General features: G+C 39.9%; 1 protein-coding gene across 3 annotated transcripts in view; it reads right to left on the bottom strand.

The window, feature by feature from the left end:
• Wdr72 (WD repeat domain 72) overlaps window positions 1-19,955 on the bottom strand; it is a 162,541-nt gene extending 142,586 nt beyond the window's left edge. Inside the window, exons 1-3 of one of the 3 annotated variants that reach the window (XM_048333018.1) lie at window positions 19,786-19,955; window positions 5,549-5,722; window positions 1,491-1,597 (exon numbers count right to left, since the gene is read on the bottom strand). In XM_048333018.1, the coding sequence (XP_048188975.1) occupies window positions 1,491-1,597; window positions 5,549-5,701 (260 nt within the window). In that variant the 5' untranslated portion in view covers window positions 5,702-5,722; window positions 19,786-19,955. Of the gene's footprint in view, window positions 1-1,490; window positions 1,598-5,548; window positions 5,723-15,564; window positions 16,016-19,785 lie in introns of those variants that run through there. The other 2 variants (XM_048333019.1, XM_048333017.1) reach the window with 2 other exon arrangements.
• Between the last annotated feature and the right edge of the window lie 1,369 nt (window positions 19,956-21,324).

Below are 21,324 nucleotides of genomic sequence, written 5' to 3'. Positions count from 1 at the left end.
ATTTAAGTATGTGTGTGTGTGTGCGTGTGTGTATGTACATGCACTGAAAAGATAAGATAACCAGGCCAAGTAGAAATTGATATAATGTATCCCAGAGGTAAGGCAGCTAACGATATACCTATAATGTAAATAAATACATCTCACAGGTAAAGAAATTAAACTTTAAGTAGCCAGTGGAAAAAAATAATTTTTTAGTTCTTCAAGGTATTAGACTTTTTCAATGCTTGCTAAAATACATTGACAAGTATTTCAAAAATTACATTCAGGGATTCCAATTTCATAGATCTTGTTGGGGGGTCCTGTCATGTGTGGCTTTTAAAATCTCTTGAGCAGTTGATCTATCTCTAAACTAGCATCTCTAAACCCCGGCTCTACCATCCTCCAAATGCTTCAGAGCAGGAATCAATATCTCAGCATGTGTGGGAAAGCTTCAAGTCAATGTTAAAGCTGAACATAGTAGGATAGTTCACTTCAGATTTAGCCAGTGTTCAATCTCTCTAAAGATAACCTACTATTGCTTTAGTATAAACCAAGGGAAGATAACCAGGTGCCTCTATGATATCAATCCTCCCAATAAATAAACTTGTTTGTTTATGCAAGTATGCTATTTGGCTCTTCGGTATTCTATTAGTTTTCAAAATTTAGAGGCATATAAATACTTATATACACACATATATAATATCTGTTTGAGTTATAACAAAAGCAGTTTATCTTGTTTCAACCAACAACTCAAATCTTTCATTGACAAATACATGATGAAGCAATTCCACAGTTACATAATATAATTTTGCAAGTAACTCCAACAAGCTCTGATTAATCCATCAATGGACTCTTTCCTACAGCTAAGTTCTCCCTCACCCTAGCACGCTAACTTACATGGAACTTCACCCAAATCACTATGTATCTTCCTTTCCCTTCTCTCTCTCTCACTATCCCACTCACAAATTAAGTCCTGTCTTCAGTAAGCTTTACAATAGCAATAGGCTAAGGAACAACACAAAGACTGTTGAATTGTTTCATAAACTATGAAGAATTTGCCTAATAAGTCAAAAAGAGCTGCTAATGATTAAAGATAAATAACTAGGATTTTCCATTGCCAATTCTATACTAGGCATTTGTCATTGTTCTTTATATAGCATGGGGATGTTATCATGCCTGCTACCCAGCAAAAAATGAGTATCATGTTCAGAGCCACAAAACTGATTATATTTCTTAAGATCAAGAGACAATATACAACCATTCAAAACTGCTTTTTCTTATACATAAAAGGAACAGGCTAAGGGACAACTCTGATTATTCTGATCAAGAAGCACTGAACTCTTAGATGGTCTTAAATTGCACAACCTTGAAGTTCAGAAAAAAATTAAAAAGGAAAAAAGATAAAAGGTGCAGGTTGATTTTAAAGTGTCTTTCAGCCCTGAAATTGTATCCCATTGTGATTTTTTAAAGGGAAGGAAAGGGAGGAAACGAGTTCCACACATCGTACTTACCCATTTTCAGCAGCACTGACAACATAGGGCTGCTTAGAAAAGTCCCTTGCTCTTGCCAAGCATGTGACTGAAGCTGAATGACCAAATAAGAGTTCTTTACCTGAAATCTGAAAATGGTGAAAACAAGCTATTAAACAACTACAAATGATGTAAAAAATAAACGCATAATACTATATTTTCTGGTTAACAAATCCTTTTATATATTATGCCTTTGTGGGACACATGTTTTAGAAAACCATTATGTGATATATTAAAATCTGCCGAACAGTACCTTTCTAGGGGACAGAATTATGCTGTTTGGGGTCTATACTTTTTGTTTGTTTTGGCCTACCACAAACACCTAGATGACTATCAGACCTATTTTATAGCATCTAGGTTTTAAACACAAATAAGTCAGTATTCATGCTTATTATGTACAAAATAACTTTCCAGATGATGGTAACACATGAATGTGTGGGTCACACCTGTAATCCCAGCATTCAGGATGCTGAGGCAGGTGGATTGTGAATTTGAGGTCAGCTACATAGTGTGACCTTATGTCAAAAACAGAATAAAAATCTATGCAGACATCAGAAATGAAGTGAGTTCATAAAATAATACAAGAGAAATCATCCTATCATCTAGATAGACCATTGGTCTAGACCTTAACCATGGTAGGAATATAAAATGATACAGCAGTTTTGAAAAGCAGTATGGAGATTTCTCAAAAAATTAAAAATAGAATGATCATATAGCCTAGTAACCATATATACACACGTGTGTATATTATAGATATATTCACATACATATATACTACTCTACACTCATGTGAACAGCTGGTGGTAATGTAAAATAACACTGACACTTTAAGACTCTCTTGCAAAATTAAACACAGATTTACCATAGGAACTGACAATCACTTCTACGTATATGGTCAGAAGAACTGAAAGCAGTGATGTGAACACATATTTGCACATCTACGTCCACAGCAGCAGCATCTACAATAGCTAAAAGGTAGAAGTAACTCTTAAGTTTTAATTGCTAGAAGGCTGAATAAACTAAATATAGCATATAAATGTGCATGCAAACATATGAATACATATCTATCCAAGATTATAAAAAAGGAAAAATGACTACAGGCTATATAAATGAATCCTGAAAGTATTATGCTAAGTGAAAGAAGCTTGTAACAAATATTGTAACAAAGAAAGTGAAAGAAGCTTGTAACAAATTCTGTGTGATTCCACTTGTAAGTGATACAGAGTAGTTAAATCCGTAAGAGATAAAAATGTCAAATGTATACCATTATCTTATGTTAGTTTCTCACAAAGATCTCATGGTTAATTTCCAAAACACAAATCTCACCCTATCCCCAACTTAGATCCCAGTAGTGGTTTTCTTTGCTTGAAGTATTCACTGGCATCTAATTTCCACATGCTACATCTCTTCACTTTATTGCAGGCATAATATGTTTCCTTAACAGATTGATTTGCTCTCTTGTACCATTATTTATCTGGTTCCCATTCCCACTACACAATTTATTGGCATTTTGGATGAGCAAATTCCTTGTCATAGGGATAGATGATTTTATAGTATGCTGGCTTCTGCCCAGTAGATGCCAACCCCCTCCCCCACCAATTTTTACAATCAAAAATGTATGCAGCTGTTACCAGTTGCTTCTTAGGTTGCGTGATAGCTTTCTTAATAGAAATATTGCTCTAATCCCAAACAAAGACATGCTCTTAAGAAAAACATGGCCCTGGTTGGGAATATGGCCTAGTGGCAAGAGTGCTTGACTCGTATACATGAAGCCCTGGGTTCGATTCCCCAGCACTACATATATAGAAAATGGCCAGAAGTGGTGCTGTGGCTCAAGTGGCAGAGTGCTAGCCTTGAGCAAAGAGAAGCCAGGGACAGTGCTCAGGCCCTGAATCCAAGGCCCAGGACTGGCAAAAAAAACATGGCCCAACTATTCCACTGAATATTCAGTACAGACCACTACCACATAGAGTACCCTGTTTTACAAACGTATCTGCACCATAATAGCCTACATCCTCTATTATACTGCACCCTCTGGGGAAGCCAGAAGACGACTTCTCATTCATGTTTCAACTCAAGTAACTAGTAGACAATACACATTTAAAAATACCTGCTGAGCCTGGCACTTGTGACTTGCTCCTGTATTCCTGGCTACTCAAGAGGCTGAGATATCTGAGGATCACAGTTCAAAGTCAATCCTGGCAGACAAATACCCAAGACTACGGCCAAAAAGCCAGTTGTAGAGCTGTGGTTCAAGTGGTAGAGTGCCAATATTGAGCAAAAAAGCCAAAGAAGAGTGCAAGGCCCTGAGTTCTAGTACTGGCACACATAAAAGACTCACATGTTGAATACTAGGAACATATCATAAAAGATAAGAATACGTTGGTTGTAAATTTGTCATTTACAGTGACAGAAATTTTATTAGGCAGCTACTCCAGCCAGAAAACAATAGTTTATCAATAAAAAATTAACAAAACATCTGAAGCCATTAAAGAGTTAGATTTGAACCAGCTAGTGGCTCACATTTATAATCCTAGCTACTCAGGAGGCTGTGATCTGAGGATCTCAGTTCAAAGCTAGCCTGAGGGGCTGGGAAGGTGGCTTAGTGGCAGAGTACTTGCCTAGCATGCACGAAGCCCTGGGTTTGATTCCTTAGTACCACATAAACAGAAAAAGCCAGACATGGTACTGTGGCTCAAATGACAGAGTGCTAGCCTAAAGAAGCTCAGGGACAACACTTAGGCCTTGAGTTCAAGCCCCAGAACTGGTTAAAAAAAAGAAAGAAAAGCTAGCCTGGCAGAAAAATTAAAAAAAAAAAACACCAAACAACTAAAGCAATCAAGTACTGGTAGCTCATGCCTGTAATCCTGGCTACTCAGGAGGCTGAGAGCTGAGGACTGTGGTTCAAAACCAGCCCTAGCAGGAAAGTCCTTAAGACTCATATCCAAATATCCAACAAAAAGCCAGAAGTGGAGCTGTGGTAGAGTGGTAGAATGCCAGCCTTGAGAGAAAAAATTAAGGGACAATGCCCAGGCCCTTAATTCAAGCCCCATTATAGACACAAAAACATTGAAACCATAATAGAAAAACATTACAGATACACATGGCCAACCATTTTCAAAGTACAGCTGTTTCCATAACACTCATTCTTTCTTTCAATGATGTTCCTAAACATTGAACAAAGCTGGTCTGCTATGCAGCTCTTGGCAGTCTTGCAGTAGAACTATTCAGTGATAAGGGATGTTAATTAATTACACTATAAAATAGAATTACAATTAATTGTTAATTTAGGTTTTAAAGTGACAGACTTTAAAGGCTAAAAATAGTCTTTGATCTTTAAAAGGGTTCTTAATGAGAGCAGTATACTTTAAGTACATCATTAGTTAAAATGTTCAAATTGGGTGTAGAGGCTTCTAGAGTTAAGCAAATATCTATTCCAATATGTTAAATGTTTATGACTTAGGACAGAGACAATTAATTGCTAATTGATGGGCTGAATCCTAGGTGAGGTTAGGTTGGGGAATACGAAGACAATAGTAAATTGGAGTTGGAGCATTTTGACGTGCTGGGGGGTGGGCAAGTCGTAGGAAAGCAAAGACTTAAAGAAAAGCAAGAAGGCAAAACCAGCAGAAATACCCAGATAATTAAGATATTACTCACTTAAGAGTGGTTTTCAGAAGTACCCTCTGTTTCAATTAATGAGCCATAATTTTTAGAACTATACTTATGTGTCTGTAAGTTCACTTACTTAAACATATAATTCAGGACATAAAATAGTAAAACTCAGCAAAGCTTAAAGGATGATAACACTTAGCTGATAGCTAAGATTAGCCATATCCATAATTTTCAAATATGATCTTGATCTAGCATAGAATACTTGACTTTCTGTAAATTCCTAGGTAAAACCCATTAATTTATCTTAATATCATTAATTTACTTAATGAGCATCTATAAGCATCACACATATCTTCCTCTGTCACTGCAAGTAGGAAAGGCCAGGAGTTGGATGTCTGTTTCAAAACCAGTAAGGTTCAACTAACCTGTAGTTCAGGGGAGAGATTCCACAGACAGAGCTGACCCTCTTGACTGCCGGTCACAATCATTCTCTGGTCGTCGGTGATCATGATAGCTGTGATGCTGTGGGGAGGGGCCTTCTTTCCCCAGAGAGCCACTGCCTGCATGGAAGGCCGCATGCTGCATGAACCTTGGATGCACTGGGAAGGTGAAAAGAGTCCTCTTATGGTTAGGGGAATTGATCATTTTATAAAGTGGATTTTCCTTTTTTTTTTTTTTTTTACTATCTTTAAGTACAAACATGGTGTTATTTAACAAAGCAATTAATGAATACAATGAATCTTGCTAGGTGTCACTCTCTTCAACATTCTCATGCCCTACCTACCCACCCTTGCCCTTACTTTAATTTTGTGGTACATAAAATGAATTCTTAACTGCATTCTTCTCTCCCACCTTCATTCCTCTACCCATTTCCCCTTGGCCCCACCTACCCTCTTTCATGGACCCATTTTCTGAAGCTAATTTTGTTGGGCTTTGATTTAGTCATTCTAAAAAGTTATACTAGTTGAGCTCTCCATAGTGATTATTATATTTGGGGTAATTCATTGTAAACTACTTGTATATCACCCACTATGTTTACTTATAGATTTATAGGTATATTCTATCCAGGCGCAAATGAGGCTCAAATGATAAAACACCAGCCCAGCAGACAGGAGGCCAAGTTCATACTCAAGTACTGCCCTCAAAATAACAGCTCAGAAGCAACTTTCATCAGATTTTCTCTCTTTGTATCATTATTTGCAGTCAAATCCAAGAGAGTAACTCCAGGAAGCTAGGGCTCTGCCATCAACAGATCAACCTGGAAAACCTGTGTATTCTGATATCCCTTATAATTCTCCAGAATTCTCCAGTCAAAAATAAACCTAAAAAGAAAAAAAACTGAATTATAGCATCTCAAATTAGGTGAAATCACTGTGGCAAGGGAAAGTGAAGTCTCTATCTTATTTCAAATAATTATATGTCTAGACAAGTTTCCAAACTTTTGCAAGGGATTGCAAACCTGTATTTTATAGCCCTTAGTTTATAATTATTCTATTTCACATTCTACCACCTAATGATATTTTGTAATGTCTGAAAAAACAGCTTGTAGGTAAAGGTGCATCCTTCAATGATTCTTAGATCTAGGTTACTTAAATGAAATTTAAAATCAATACTTCTGTTGTAGAAGGAAAAAAAGACATAAAAAAAAGAGACCCAGAAACAAGATGCTAATGGCTTATAAATGTAATTCTAGCTTCTCAGGAATCTGAGACCTAGAGTATCATGGTTTTAAGCCAGCCTGGGCAGAAAAGTCCATGGGATTCCATCTCCAATTAACCAACAGAAGGTTAGGCTGGTAAAGTACCAGTCGTGGGTGAAAAATCTGATCAAGAACTCCAGACCCTGAATTCAAGCCCTAGTAACAGCAGAAAAAAAAAAGAACAAAATCTTCTTTCATAAATGTGTGCATGTACATATATATACATAAAATTGTGCTGCTTTTCAATGGCATCATGAGCACACTAAGGAAAATACTTATATAATAATTCTAGGTATATTAGGTCTAATAATAAAGGCATACTACAAAGCTAATTTTGACCAAGTTTAATTATAGAGACAAATATAATTACATATAACTGAATTTTTAATATTAAATTTAAACTACTTATTTATCACACATTTAAATATACTGACATTCAGATGTTTGTCAAACGAGGCCAAAACTTTGTGACATAATGAATGTACCCCACAGGTAGAGGATTCATTCTTGTAATGAAATCTGCAGAATTATTACTCTTCTTTTACCACAGAAGATTTCAACAAGAAACCAATTGTCCATTGTGATAGGAATTAAATTGGAGCTCCCAGGAGTGGGCCCTGGCACATAACATAAAGGCCATGAAAGGTTTATACAAAGGTGTGAAAGAAATTGAAACTCTCAACTCTGTGTGTACCAAAATAACCATGTTCAGTATTTGTGCTTTGATGTGAAGAAGAGTGGGAGGTACTGGATCAAAATGCCTAGGGACATGAATAATGTAAGGCTATGGAGGGGTCAAATCATTGCAGAGTTTACAAAACCACATCTTCGCCTCCCATAGTGAGTTTCACAGCATTAGTCCCCAAATGGTTCTCAAACAAAGAAAATGTATCTTTAATAATTTGGAATGGCAATAGTCTACTGTTGCTAATAATGGGAAATGCCTGATCACCTTCCTTCTTGATATTTTCTTTCTATAGTACTGAGGAGTGCATGCAGAGCTTCCAGCTTGCTAAACAGGTGCTGTACAACTTGTGCCATGCATCTGATCCTTGACCACCTTCTGAACCCTTATGGGTTTTTCATTTATCAGTGAAGAAAACCCTTGCAAAGCTCCATTCCTACTCATTAGCATAGAACCCACCACAGAGGTAACACTAATCAAGAAGGATTCATTCTGAAATAATCGTGTTCCAGTAGACCACTTTTATTTCTCTCTCTGTGTGTGTGTGTGTGTGTGTGTATGCGAATGTGTTTGTGCATGCAACTGGGCCTAAGTGCTGTTTCTTAGCTTTTTTTTACCAAGCATGGTGTTCTGCCACTTGATCCACAGTTCCACTTCTTGCTTTTTGCTGGTTAATTGGAGATAGGCATCTCGGAGACTTATCCTGTCCAGTCTTGCCTTCAAATCATGATCCTTAGATCTCAGCCTCTTGAGTAGCTAGAATTCCAGGCATGAGCCACTGGTGACCAGCTCAAACAGAGTTTCATGTGTTATTCATATATGCTTTGGGAGCCTTTGACTTAGCAGAATCCATTTTCTACCTTGCCTAAGGAGTAGTCTGATTAGAGTGTACTGATAAGTACTTTTTCTTCAGGACCATCTGCAAATAGACAGATTTGGAGGGGCAGAACTTCTGCTGAGCGCATGGCAGCTGCACAAACTTTCCTGGGTTTCTGCTTTATTAAGTAGTTAAGTTTTCAAGTAGGGTCTATGCAAATGGCCTCTTACTTTCTTCAGCTTTCTTTTCCTTCCTAGAACTATAGTTTGCCCTCTCCTAAATTATTGGCATGGTATAGCTAGTTGTGTAATAGAGCTAAGCATTTTCTCTAGTCTCTCTCTTCTCTCCCTTTTTTCTTCAGATTTACACCTGTATCATTTACACACAACAAAGTGTACCCATTTCAAGGGTACAATTCCAAGGATTTGAACACTTAACCCTTTTTAATCTTTGACCTCAAAATTTAAGAACAAGAATCCCTTTGGCCATAACCAAATTATCTTTCTCAAAGAGAAGAATCATGCGATAAGTGACTTTTGTTTCTTTTAGTGGCTAGTTTTGAAGAAAGTAGGCAGGATTCTTTGCTCTTTAAGGAACAGAATTCCAAGAAGGCACACAGTTGTGTGAGAGCCTAACTCCGGTCTCTATTGTTGTCCCAAGACTCATCTTATTAGCTGGTCTATTTTTTTTTTACTTCCTTCACGGGTGTTTACTTCATTGTTAAAATTCATATTTTGTTTTCTGAAGAATTTAATATTAGTACTTTGTCTTGCCTATGGTCAGTGAGACAAAGCAATGACTGGGTGTGTCTCTTAACAAAGCTATTTATGACCAGGTGTGTCCAGCAGACACTAGCCACAAAACCACATTTGTATCATACTCCTTCTTTGGCCTCAGACAAGTCAGAAAAGTATAAACAAATTGTGAAGGGGAGAAGATGAAGGCAGGGGGCAGGAGGATGGGAGCTGGAATGGTGTGTTACCTTTCTTGTGTTTGCTTGGTACTATGTGGATGGAAAAAGATCAGGAAGTATTAGATCAGCTTGTTATGGAGGGAGGCTATATTATAATCTGGATGTTCAAAGTTCTCCAGGGCTTTGTTTGAGGTGAAGATTTTCACAAAGTATTACCTTCGAACTTTGCTTCCTTGCCTATGAGGCTGGAAAGCAACAGAGCTAATCAGCCAAAGGCCTAGTGTGCTCCATGAATAGTTACATAAGAGATGAACAAGAGTAATGAGAAAAGTATGAGAAGGCAAGTGTTCTTTTTGAGCAGAATCTTCACCTGTATGAATGTATATTCAACCAATAGTGTCATGAGACTACATTTTCCGTATTCCAAACCTCCAAGTGTTGAAGCTTTATGAGGCCTTTTGGTTTACTTTATACTCTATTTATACTCTGAGAATTTATAATGAAAGCCATTGCTGTTACCTAAAGTGTTTAATATCTACAAAACCACCTATCTAATCCAGTCTTAATGAAATCCAACAAATAGTTACTGAGAACCAAGCAAAAAACAAGATGTTGGGGTGGGCCGAAGAGAGCAGAGGAGAAAACAACTCTTGTCCTCTGAGTACTTATAGCTGAGTCACCTTGTAGTTGTTTTTAACTAAATATTTGTGTTTCTTGGCCAAGCAATTGTCTTTTGGTATGTGTGAATGCTATAAACATATTTGCACTCTTTGAGTCACTTGTTTTTCCTGTGTTCAAGAACAATGTAGAAAAACTTTGCCTAATACATCTCTTCAGATTAATGTATTGTAAATAATAAATTAACCTATGTCCTAATGCATGTTCTGGTTCCTACTTTGGTGATATGATCATCATACACACTCCATCATATGTATTTAAATCAAGCACAGTGACTTCTTACTAGAACCAAACTCCAGGACTTTGAGTGATAATCATGGTATCTTTGGAGTCATGAGTGTCCAAATCATGGCAGTTGAAGTGCTTGCTGGCTGTAATATTCAAAATGACCACTAAAATAAATGACGTCCTTAGTTGATGTTGCTTTTTTCCAGTTACCAAGTGCTAAGATTATACTCAGAGTACCACTAAACTGGATTTTTAAAATCACAAAACATTGTATAGAAATCCTGCCAAGTAAACAGTAACAAGATCAGTGAAATCCTTGTCATTTACATTCATTTTATTATTCACAAGTTAGGCCTGACCTCTTATAACATTTAAGCTCCAAACTTTAAATACCTCTGAATGTGACTTTTAAAAATTGGTGTCATTCAATGAAGATAAGGCCATATTGGATCATGGCAACTCCTAATCCAGTATGACTAGTGCCATAGGAAATGGTGAAGACAGACACGTACAGAGAAAGCCATGTGAAGATGAAAGCAGAGACAAGGATGATGCTTCTACAAACTAGATTTGGATGGCAAAAAGACTGCTGGCCAATCACTAAGAGAAAAGTCAGACAGGAACAGATTTGTGGTCTCAGAAAGAGCTAATCCTACCCACCTCTTGATTTCTGACCTCTACCATCCCAAGCTGTACAGTACAGTTTTATTATTCAAGCCACTCAGACTGTGGTAATATATTATACAAACAAGCACCCAGTTTGAGAGATTTTGTTTCTCATCAGAAGGTAAATCATATTAACAATTACATTAATTCTGGCAGCATATATTTAAATTTTAATCTGAATTACCCAATTGGTCACATACCAAATTCTATTCTCTACTGTGAAATAAATCTCTATCCACACTATGAGGAAGAATATATTCATTTATTCACTCAGTAGACCCTACTTAATGAAAGATTTTTAGAAAAAAAAACACAGGGTCTTGCCTTCTAGATTTCTTCTGAATCAGATCCTAAGCGTGTACAATGCACTGGCCTGAGGGTTCTGGTTGCTGAGCTGGGCCAGAAAACACTAGGGTTCTGAGGTACAGCATTGAAGAGGGATTCATTCCCAAATTTACCAACAGTTCACCCCTTATAACTTGACTGGTCATGAAAAAAAATTATGCTTTTCCAGGAGTTAGTTAGTTCCTCCTCAGCCCAGACTTCTACTTTCCTTCTCTCAACCCTGAACCAACAATGAAAGTCAGACCACTGCTATTAAGTCCATCCTTCCAGAGAAAGCAGATGGCAGGCTTTCCCATTAGTAGGAATACTGGCTTGTGTCGACAAGACCTGTTTGGAGAAGATTCCCTAACATCTGTGATTCTAGTATTTTCTGGCTCAACTTAGTAACCAGAAACATCTTCTAGGGAAACTTTTATTAAAACAATCGCCGGCCCATTTCTCTAAGAAGAGTAGAGAAGGACCAACACTTGAACATCAGAATCCAAATGGATCTTAGCCTGACTGGAATGCTCAAGTTTTGAAAAAGACTTTACAAGACCCCAGCCCATTCTAGCACTTAGTGAAAACACAGAGGTGAACCAATTACAGCTCTTTGTGTTTATGTGTGCACACACACACATGCACAGCAATACAGGGGCTTAAACTCAGAGCTTGGGCACTCTCTTTAGTTTTTGTACTGAAGGCTGGTGCTCCGCCATTTGAACCATACCTCCAAACCAATCTTTTGCTGGTTAACTGGAGATAAAAAGTCTCTCAGATTTGTCTGCCCAGGTTGGCTTCAAATTCCAATCCTCAGATCCCAGACTCTTGAGTAGTCAGAATTATAGGTGTGAGCCACTAGTGCCCAGAAGCCAACCATTCTTATCTTTGTGGTTTTCTGGTATCAGCCAAGACAAGCTCTGCTTCCTTTTCATAGTCTCCACATTGCAGGACCAGAGAATTCTACCTGGTCCTGGCTCTTCCTACTTGTTCTTATTTCAGAACATGTCTCTACTTCCGCATGTCCTTCTTTTCATTGTATGTCCTTCTTTTTTCCTGGTCTGAAGGCACAGTATCACAAATTCCATTCACCAAGTCTTTGCTAAATGTCAGCTATGCTCTAGCTACTGTGTTGAAGCTTCCTTGTGCATTTTCTCATTTCAGTGGCTCACCTACCACTAGTACCATTAGGAAAGGGGGCTTGGCTAATCTGAGTCCCTTGCTAGTACTGATTACTCAAGGCCTTTCCTACTTTTCAAAGGGTTTGAGAGTGAGAGCACATAAGGATGATGCCATCAGCTGTTTGCACTCCACACAGGCAAGCTAGTCACCCATTTCTGTAAAGAATGTGAAACAAAGCATAACTAACACAATTTAGTTCAACCATGGGGAGGGTTGTTAGGGTGCCCATAACTTAATAGTCTAAGAGTAAGTCTGTAAGTAGGTTTTCACTACTTAATGTACATAGCCTACCAATTACATGTATGGAAGCATATATATATACATATATACAGATATATGTATATGTGTATGGGAAGACATGTTTTCAAAGCATAATAACTTCACAAAAAAACAGCAAAAAGTGCATTGTGATCCTGTTTTCATGGAACAAGTCAGCATGCAAACTGAAAATTTCATTCTGAGATGATTTCAATACAGTATGTGTCGGGAGGGGGAAGAGAGAGAGAGCGAGAGAAGGAGGGGGGGAGAGAGAGGGAGAGAAGCTAGCTAGATCTGTTGGCCAACAGAAACCAGACAGTTTGTGTACCTTCTAATACACCTCAGCCTTTGCTTATTCCAAAACAGTCCCTGGCAAGGAGTATCCCTCTTGTCCTGCTTTGCTAGGCTTCTATGGAACAAGTAAGTATCTAGTGCTAACCAGAAACTCTGTCCCTGGGGCATTAAATTCCCAACTCTTATACTCCAAGGTCTATGAAAATCTAAGAAGCCTGGAATTGATCCAACCCATTTGAACTAGGAAGAAACTACCTAGTAATACCTTGTTTGTATTTCTTGGAGGAGGGACACCCGAAACACTTATTTCATTCCACACAATAATTCACCACAATCAGAAGGAACACAGCAAGGGCAACACCATCTCCCAGCTGCTGATTACATCAAAGGCTTGCAGCACAAATTCAATTTTATGATGTTAATCTCAGCCTGCCACTCAGAAATTTTCTCTGAGGGATATGATTTTTCTCTGGATTTCATTTTAAGAATGATTTTCTTCATCCACAATCAATAAAGATATGTTTTCATCAAAAGACTCTATCTTGGCAGAATTCAATTGGCTATTTCAATCCCTTTTGGTGGCATAGTATTAATTAAAATAGTTTATGTTGCACCTCAACTGGAAAGAGAGGCAGTAAAGAGAGTAACTACTCAGAACACATGTTCGATACACACAGACATGGAGGGCAGAAAATAATTTTCTCCTTCTGCAGGCAACCAACATTCATTAACAATTCAAGAGTCACTCAAATTTGGTTTACCCCTGTGATTTCACTGGAAAAAAAATAAAATGAAGCTTCTGCTGTTGTTTTTCAATAGGAAGTCAAAAGACAGATAATGAGGAAGCATCTAATGGTCCTGTCAGTACCTCAAGAAGAGGAGAGATTACTTATTTCTTGTGTGTGATAATAAGCCTTACAAAGTCATAGTCCTTGTTTGAAGGAATGGGTGAGGTTGGGAGAGATGAGGCAGAATGATGGAAAAGGTGACAGGGTTCAAAATGCATTCATTGCATTCACAAACTGACATATGGAATTGAAACCTCTTCGGATATCCTTAAGGATAATTTTAAATATTTTTCAATAAATAAGTAAAACAATGCTAGAAAACATCCCTCTTATTTTCAATTTTGAAGTAATCATTGCAGCTAAATACATTTGTATTTCCCAAAAGCAAGTATGGGAGGGCTGAGAATATGGCCTAGCGGTAGAGTGCTTTCCTAGCATGCATGAAGCCTTGGGTTTGATTCCTCAGTACCACATAAACAGAAAAGGCCGGAAGTGGCGCTGTGGCTCAAGAGGTAGAGTGCTAGCCTTGAGCAAAAAGAAGCCAGGGACAGTGCTCAGACCCTGAGTCCAAGGCCCAGGACTGGCCAAAAAAGGCCCAAAACTAAACAAACAAAAACCAAGTATGGGAATTAAAGGGTTTTTTTTTTAACGTTTAAAAGAGAGGAAGAATTGCAAAATATGCTACAGAAAATAAAGGAATTCTAGAGGAGGTAAAAAGTTTGATAAGAAATGTACTTACTGCCTTGCGTATGCAACTCTGTACATTGACAACAAAAAAAAATAATAATAAAAGAAAAGGCCAAATTAAGAAAAGAAAAGAAGGGAATTCTGCTTTAACAGTCATTCAGAAGGTAAAATTATCAGGGCTGGGAATATGGCCTAGTGGTAAAATGCTTGCCTCATATACATGAAGCCCTGGGTTCGATTCCTCAGCACCAGATATGTAGAAAACAGCCAGAAGTGGCGCTGTGGCTCAAGTGGTAGAGTGCTAGCTTTGAGCAAAAAGAAGCCAGGGACAATGCTCAGGCCCTGAGTTCAAGGCCCAGGACTGGTAAAAAATAATAATAATAACAGAAGGTAAATTTATATGAAATATGTATGTTATGCTTCACTCTGCTCTCTGAGGCTGAAATGAAGGGACCTACCCCTGCCCCAAGATGCTGAGGCCATGGAACCTATGGCACAAGGCCTGAAGCCTGCTTCTCACAGGTGTGCAGAGGACTGTGCTGTACCTGCCTTCCTAACAGGGGGTCCAGAGGGCCTGTTAAAGGCTGAAATGTCCAGCTGCCTATTTATATCCACACCTTAAAAAAAGAATATAGTGTTTATTCTCAGCGTAGAGATGAATTGCTTTCTGTCTAATAAAAGTGTATTCTTTTCCAAATAAAATTGGCTATCACTGTCACTTAAAAAAAGTCTCAGTAAAATAAAAGAGGTAATCACTAGAAACCAAACCTCCTACATTCCTAGTTCTGAAATCATCTATCCTTTGTACTTCCTAACATAAGAAGGTGGAAATAAAGAAATTAGGTATTTTGACACACGAAGAAGTTTAAGGACTTCACAGGACTCAACAGGTCATTTCTTTTTACTTATTTTTACTTTTAACCTTAAAAGCAAGTAAAAGTGTTACCTACAAGAGTCAATTATTATATTATGATCTAGTTTCTACAACAAGCAATACATTTCAGTACAGGACTGTAACATACACACATCTGACAAGTGCACAGGTGTTAGATGTGTATCAGTATTCCCCACATAAGTAGGACCAACATCTTTACTTGGAAGCCACTGACATGACAGCGAGATAATCTTGTTTTCCTAAGTGCCCATGCAATGTGTACACTAAGGCCGCAGAAAAACCTCTGATTGAAAGCTGAACAAAGCAGCTAACTGGGGTAACACATACCTGTACTCTCTTATACTCTGGAGGTGGAAGTTAGCCTGTTTGAAGCCAGTCCAGGAAAAGTTGATGAGATCTTCTTTCAAAAACAAAATGTAAACAAAAGGGCTAGAGGTGTGGCTCAAGAGGTAGAGTCTTGCCTGCCTGCCAAACACGAGACCCTAGGTTCAATCACTATTACTGCAAAAGAAAAACAGAGGAGTATTAGGAGGAGAAGTTTCATCAGGATCAGACTGACATCCTCTCAAAGATCTATGGAAAGGCAAATTTCTTGGCTCCACACTTGGTGTAATGAGTTAGAAACTCTAGGGACAGAGTCCGGGAATTTGAATTTAGGCTTCCTCTCCAAAGACACTCACACCAGAGGCTACAGAACTTGAATCAATCTCAGTAAACTTCATGACATGAACAACTAATGAAACATTAAATTGGCCAAAAAAGAAATTGCAGGACATTCCAACAAAATTGTGTTTTCTTAACAAAACAAAATTGTGTTTTCTTAACAAAACTGTGTTTTCTTCAAAATCTATAAAGAAAGAGAGACAAAAGGTATCCATTTTTTTTACTTTGTACAATGTTGGCAAGGGAGATAGAATTTCAAGGCGCATTCATCATAACTTAGAAGGACTTTCAAGGCTAACAACTGCCAACAAAAAATTAAAATAATTATAATTTTTTTTCTTAAGACTCACTTCAATAGCTCAAGCCAAGGCAATAACTGAAACATACGCTGGGTGTAAAATGGCCAGAGATCCTATCATGTACAGGTAGGAATGTAGACCTGTTTCCAGCAGAGAACACTCAAGGTGTGTGTGGAGGCAATGGGGGTGGGAGGGATTCTTTCATAGAGCCAAAACATAGGCTACTAACACAGGGTGGGGGAAGGAAAGCCCATAGTGGTTAAGGAAGGATGACAGCATATAGAATCCCCATAGGTCATTCTAAGCCAACAGTACAGCTAAAAGAGCTCTTGGTCTGCTTTTGATGAAGAATAAAAATCATAAACTCCTTCAGTTCTCAGGTCTAGGTTACCAACTGCCTCTAATCAAGAGAGAAGGAGAGAATATCACACAGGCTGAGGGCCTACTGGGAAGGAGAGTACTTTATATAAAACTGTCTTCCCACAATGTTAGGGAGTTCCTCCCCACCCCACCCCCAGCCCCGCCCCAAGGACACAGTTGAAGGTTAAATCAGTACCTGATTATGTAAAGCAATAACAAGACCCCCAGCTCACATTTCAGAAAACCAAAGCTCAGCAGTAAAATGGTTAGCCAGCATCTCTCCATCACCACAACAGGATGGGACAGTACAGGAATAACTTGCCAAGATTTGAATTTGTCACACACTCTCACCTTACCTCACACTTTTTGCTTGGCTTAGGGTGTTTCTCAGTACAGTATTTCCACCGAGCACATGCCTACAAAATGGATCTCTTGAAAAGTGGAACTAAATTTAAGTCCCCTTGAGCCTTCCCTGATTGATGCTTCTCAGCGTCTAGCCTTCCCTTTCCTTATTAGAGTACCTACCCCCTTCCTCTAGCCATTTGTACTAACTGAACTTTACTCCCGGTGCTTTGATGGTATAACCTGTCCATTTTCTCCACTTGAATCCTCTGGCAAAGAGTTTTACATAGAACAAGAAGGGAGTCAGAGAATTAACATATTAGCTCTGAATGAAGATAATTTAGTTTCAAAAATATTTTCTCCTTCTTCAGACAGGTTAGTTTATATACTCATCGTAAGAGTGTAGCTGTGGAGTTTACAGAGTGAAGGGCAGATGGGAAAATATCCTTGGCGTTCTAAGTTCTCCAATGTCATCAAAAATCCCACCAACTTGCTAGACCCTCACCATTTACAGTTAACTCATGGGCAGTCCATCAATTAACCATGAGCTCAATTGGTTTAAGAGATCACAACTCTATCTTGTATTTTTAAAACACTTCTATGTCAGACTTTACATTGAGTTAAATTTCATCTTATTAAAAGAAACAAAGAAGCTGAGCACCCGTAGCCCATGACTGCAATCCTAGCTAACTCACCCTTCTGAGATGAAGATCACAGATTAAGCCTGTGTAGGAAAGCTCACGAGACTCTTATATAACTAGCAAAATGTTGAAAATGAGGATGTGGCTCAACTGGTAGAGTACAAGCTTTGACCAAAAAGCTAATAAGTATGAGGCCCTGAGTTCAAGCCGCAGTCCTAGCACACACACCAAAAAAGTCATCATGTAAAATTTAAGAATTATTGACTATTAAATTGTGGATTATGTGCTGCTTGTATTACCTAATTGCTTCATTTGATCCTTGAAAGCACCTACACATTATCCTAGATTCAAGGTAAATGAGACATAAGGTCAGATCTAGAAAAGAAAGCGACCTGTCAATCCAGAGCTCTTAATTACTGCCTTATACTAAAGTAGGGCAAGAGTAGTGTCCAGAGGGTAGAACACCTACTGGAAATAAGAGTCAACAAAAGTGAAAACTTTCCTAGAACAATGATACCTACTCTAAATGTAAATACCTACATTTTAAGATAAGATCTAAGGAAGAGATCCAAGGGACTGCATGTCCTTTCCAACCAGAGACAATTCCCCTATTTTGAAGATTAAAAAATGACACACAATAGTTAAAGGACTTGCTGAGATCCCAAAGACTACATAGCTGATCTGAGACTAGAACTTAGCATGCAGTTAAACACTTTTAATTAAGATCCCAAATACCATTTTGGCCTAGACATGAACTGAATCTAGAAATTTTACAACTAGAAAAAAATTATTAAACAAAGCTCTAGAAAAATACATTTTATAATAGACTGATGGAATTATTAATAAGGAATGCCATCTACTTGTAAACAATATTAAGTACTATTAAGATTAGTATTGCTCAATAGTAAAAAGTGTAAATTTTCAAGCCAGAATAAGGAAGGCCACCCACTGTGAGCAATATTAAGGAATATTATCATTAACAAATAACAGAAAACCTAAGTAAATTGTCATGCCCAAAAGACAGCTGAATCCAGCAGTCATGAAACCTGAAATATTCCTGATACTAGTGTTTTCAAAGTCCATTATTATCACATAATAACTTAAATATATTCTCCTATTCTGGTAGTCTTCTATAAACTATAACCTCAGGTTTCTAGAACCAGGCCCTCCATTAGAGACTATTATAAACAGAAGATTTCACATACGAAAAGCTCAACAGCTGATATCTTGAAAAACAAACACCTTTCCCAAAATTGGTGAGAATACTGGAATTCAACACAGTGTGGCTCTTGGTGGCTTTAGGGGAAAAGAAATCAGTAGTTTATTTCAAGGGCAGTTTCTTTCTCCTTCAGCCCTCTGCATGCTTTACAGTAAACATGACTGGCGCGTTTCCCTGTGGAAGGAACTCAAAGAAGGCTAAGGAACAAAGGATGTTTACAAAAAAAAAAAAAAAAAGGCCACAAGACCAAATTCACCACAAGTACCTGGCATGACCAGAGAGCATGTGAGAAAATGGAAAAAAAAAGAACTGCAGTCTTTTTTTGGAGAAGTGAAAAAGAACAAAGACAAGTTTCTCAGTCCTTCCATCAGGCAATAATATCCCCAACTTATGAGGAGGATGAGGAGGAGGAGGAGGAGAGGGAGGAAGGGAAGGGTGGGGAGAGGGAAGGGACAGGGAGGACCAGGAGGAGGAGAAAGATTAAACTTGATCCTCATTCTAGACCTTTGTGAACTGTGTATACACAATGCTGGGACCAAAGAGGAAGGCGGGATAAAGAAGCACCTGGAAAAGAATATTCTATCCTAGTGTGTCACCTTTCCCAGTCTCTTCTCCCCCAGGGCACCCTTCCCTACTTTATTTTACAAAAAAAAAAAAAACAAAAAAAACCCGTTCTCAATCAGCCTTGAAGTAACGAGCGTCTTTAAGGCTCTTCGGCCCGCAGGTGTGCAGCAAGTTGACCATCCCTCCCCCCCCATAGCCCCAGCTGTTTCGGGGAGCAGGAGACCCCCCCCAAGCCCCCCTCCTCACCCCTACGAACTGAGAAGCCTGAGTCCCAGAAACTGTTTAACAGTTAAAAAAAAAAAGTGGGGGGTGGGTCCCTAAAAGTACCTGAGGAGCAGAGATTCCCCCCACAAGGACCAAGAGCTGCGCTCTCACCACCATCCCCAGCGCCCCCCAAATTCATGGCCTGAACGGGGAAAACACAGGGAAAAAAAGTTTAGCAACTGCTCCGCGCGCCCACCTGACTGTCCGGTCCTCCGGCGCCCGGCTCTGGGGACTCAGAGAGCCCCCAGGTGGAGCCAGCGCGGCGGGGACCACGGAGGACCTAGTGCCCAGGACAGGGGCGTCGTCGCCTCACCGGAGCGGCCCGACCGCAGTGCAGCAGAGGCGCCTCAGCCCGCGCGCCCGCGGCCCGCGACCGTCAGCGGCCCGTGGCCTTCAGGGTCTTCAGGCCCCGCCCCAGGCAGCCAGAACTTGCTCCTACTGCCCCCACCCCCCGGTCCCGCCCATGCCACGCCCATCCTCGCCCGGGCCCAGCCTAAACCCCGCCTACTGCCACCCATGCCACGCCTATCTTCGTCCGGGCCCAGCCCAAACCCCGCCCACTATCGCCCATGCCACGCCCATTCTCGCTCGAGCCCAGCCCAAACCCCGCCCACCACGCCCCAAGCCCGGCTCAGGCCACATCTCGTCCCCTGCTGGCCTAGCTGCAGCCGGTTCCCGCCCGCTGCTCGCTCGCTTGCTCGCTCACCAGTCGCCTCCTCCGGAGCTCTGAGGTGACCGTGGCGGTGGAGGCTGGAGCCAGCCGGCCGAGCCCAAGCCTGCTGTTGCCGGGTCCCTTCTGTGTCTGCAGAGTTAGTGTGGTGATGTGACCTCAGACTCGATCAGGTGATCTGAACTTTTGACTGCACTGACTAGGTGAGCCCGGAAAGCCGGGATCCCAAGCGCCAGGGTTAGGGAAATTTATCTTCAACAACAGTAACGGGTCTGCAGAACAGATGGGAGTGATTGGAACCCTTCTCTTCTCACTGATTCCTGGCTCTCTAAGAACTGAGAATACAAGCCAGATTAAGGTCTCCCCTAAGCGCCTTTTCCTGTGCTAGAACATTCTTCCACCCTGGGGTGCCTGGTTGGTTCCTGGTATGGGTTCACCTGGAGCCTCACGCAGGTTATGTGCACATTGCAACTTGTCCACACACTGCCTCTTTTCCTGTGTCATACAGAACACCTGTTATGGTGTATTGCAATGCCTTGGCCTCTTTTGCTGGACAGCAAGCTCTGCTGAAGGCGGGCCGTGAAACGCACCGTAGACACCCCAATTCCCAGCTGTCCAAATACATTCCCTCGCCATTCCTGACCTTCTAAGTCTGACAGGATCTCCTGTCAAAGTGAATATCCTTAACCTGCTTCAAGCTTCTTCTAGAGGAGTCCATGTTGACAACTGTCAAGACCTGGTTGCTCTCGTATGAGCTCTGCCCTAACGAGCACAATGGTCTTAAACATATTCAACCTTCCTGTGTAAGGTCGGATCCGGGCTGATATAACCTCAGGTTCAGTGCCTAGGACCCATGATGTTTTCAGAAACCTAGATAGATAGATAGATAGAGGTTTGGGATATTGCCTAGTGGTTGAGTGCTTGCCTCACATACATGAAGCCCTGGGTTCGATTCCTCAGCATCACGTATATAGAAAAGGCCAGAAGCAGTGCTGTGGATAAAGTGGTAGAGTGCTAGCCTTAAGCAAAAAGAAGCCAGGGACAGTGCTCAGGCCCTGAGTTCAA

The sequence above is a fragment of the Perognathus longimembris genome, chromosome 23, assembly GCF_023159225.1.
Source record: "Perognathus longimembris pacificus isolate PPM17 chromosome 23, ASM2315922v1, whole genome shotgun sequence".
NCBI classification, from domain to species: domain Eukaryota; kingdom Metazoa; phylum Chordata; class Mammalia; order Rodentia; family Heteromyidae; genus Perognathus; species Perognathus longimembris.
Note: the sequence above shows the minus strand (reverse complement) of the source record. Positions and strands in the feature narration are given on the sequence as shown.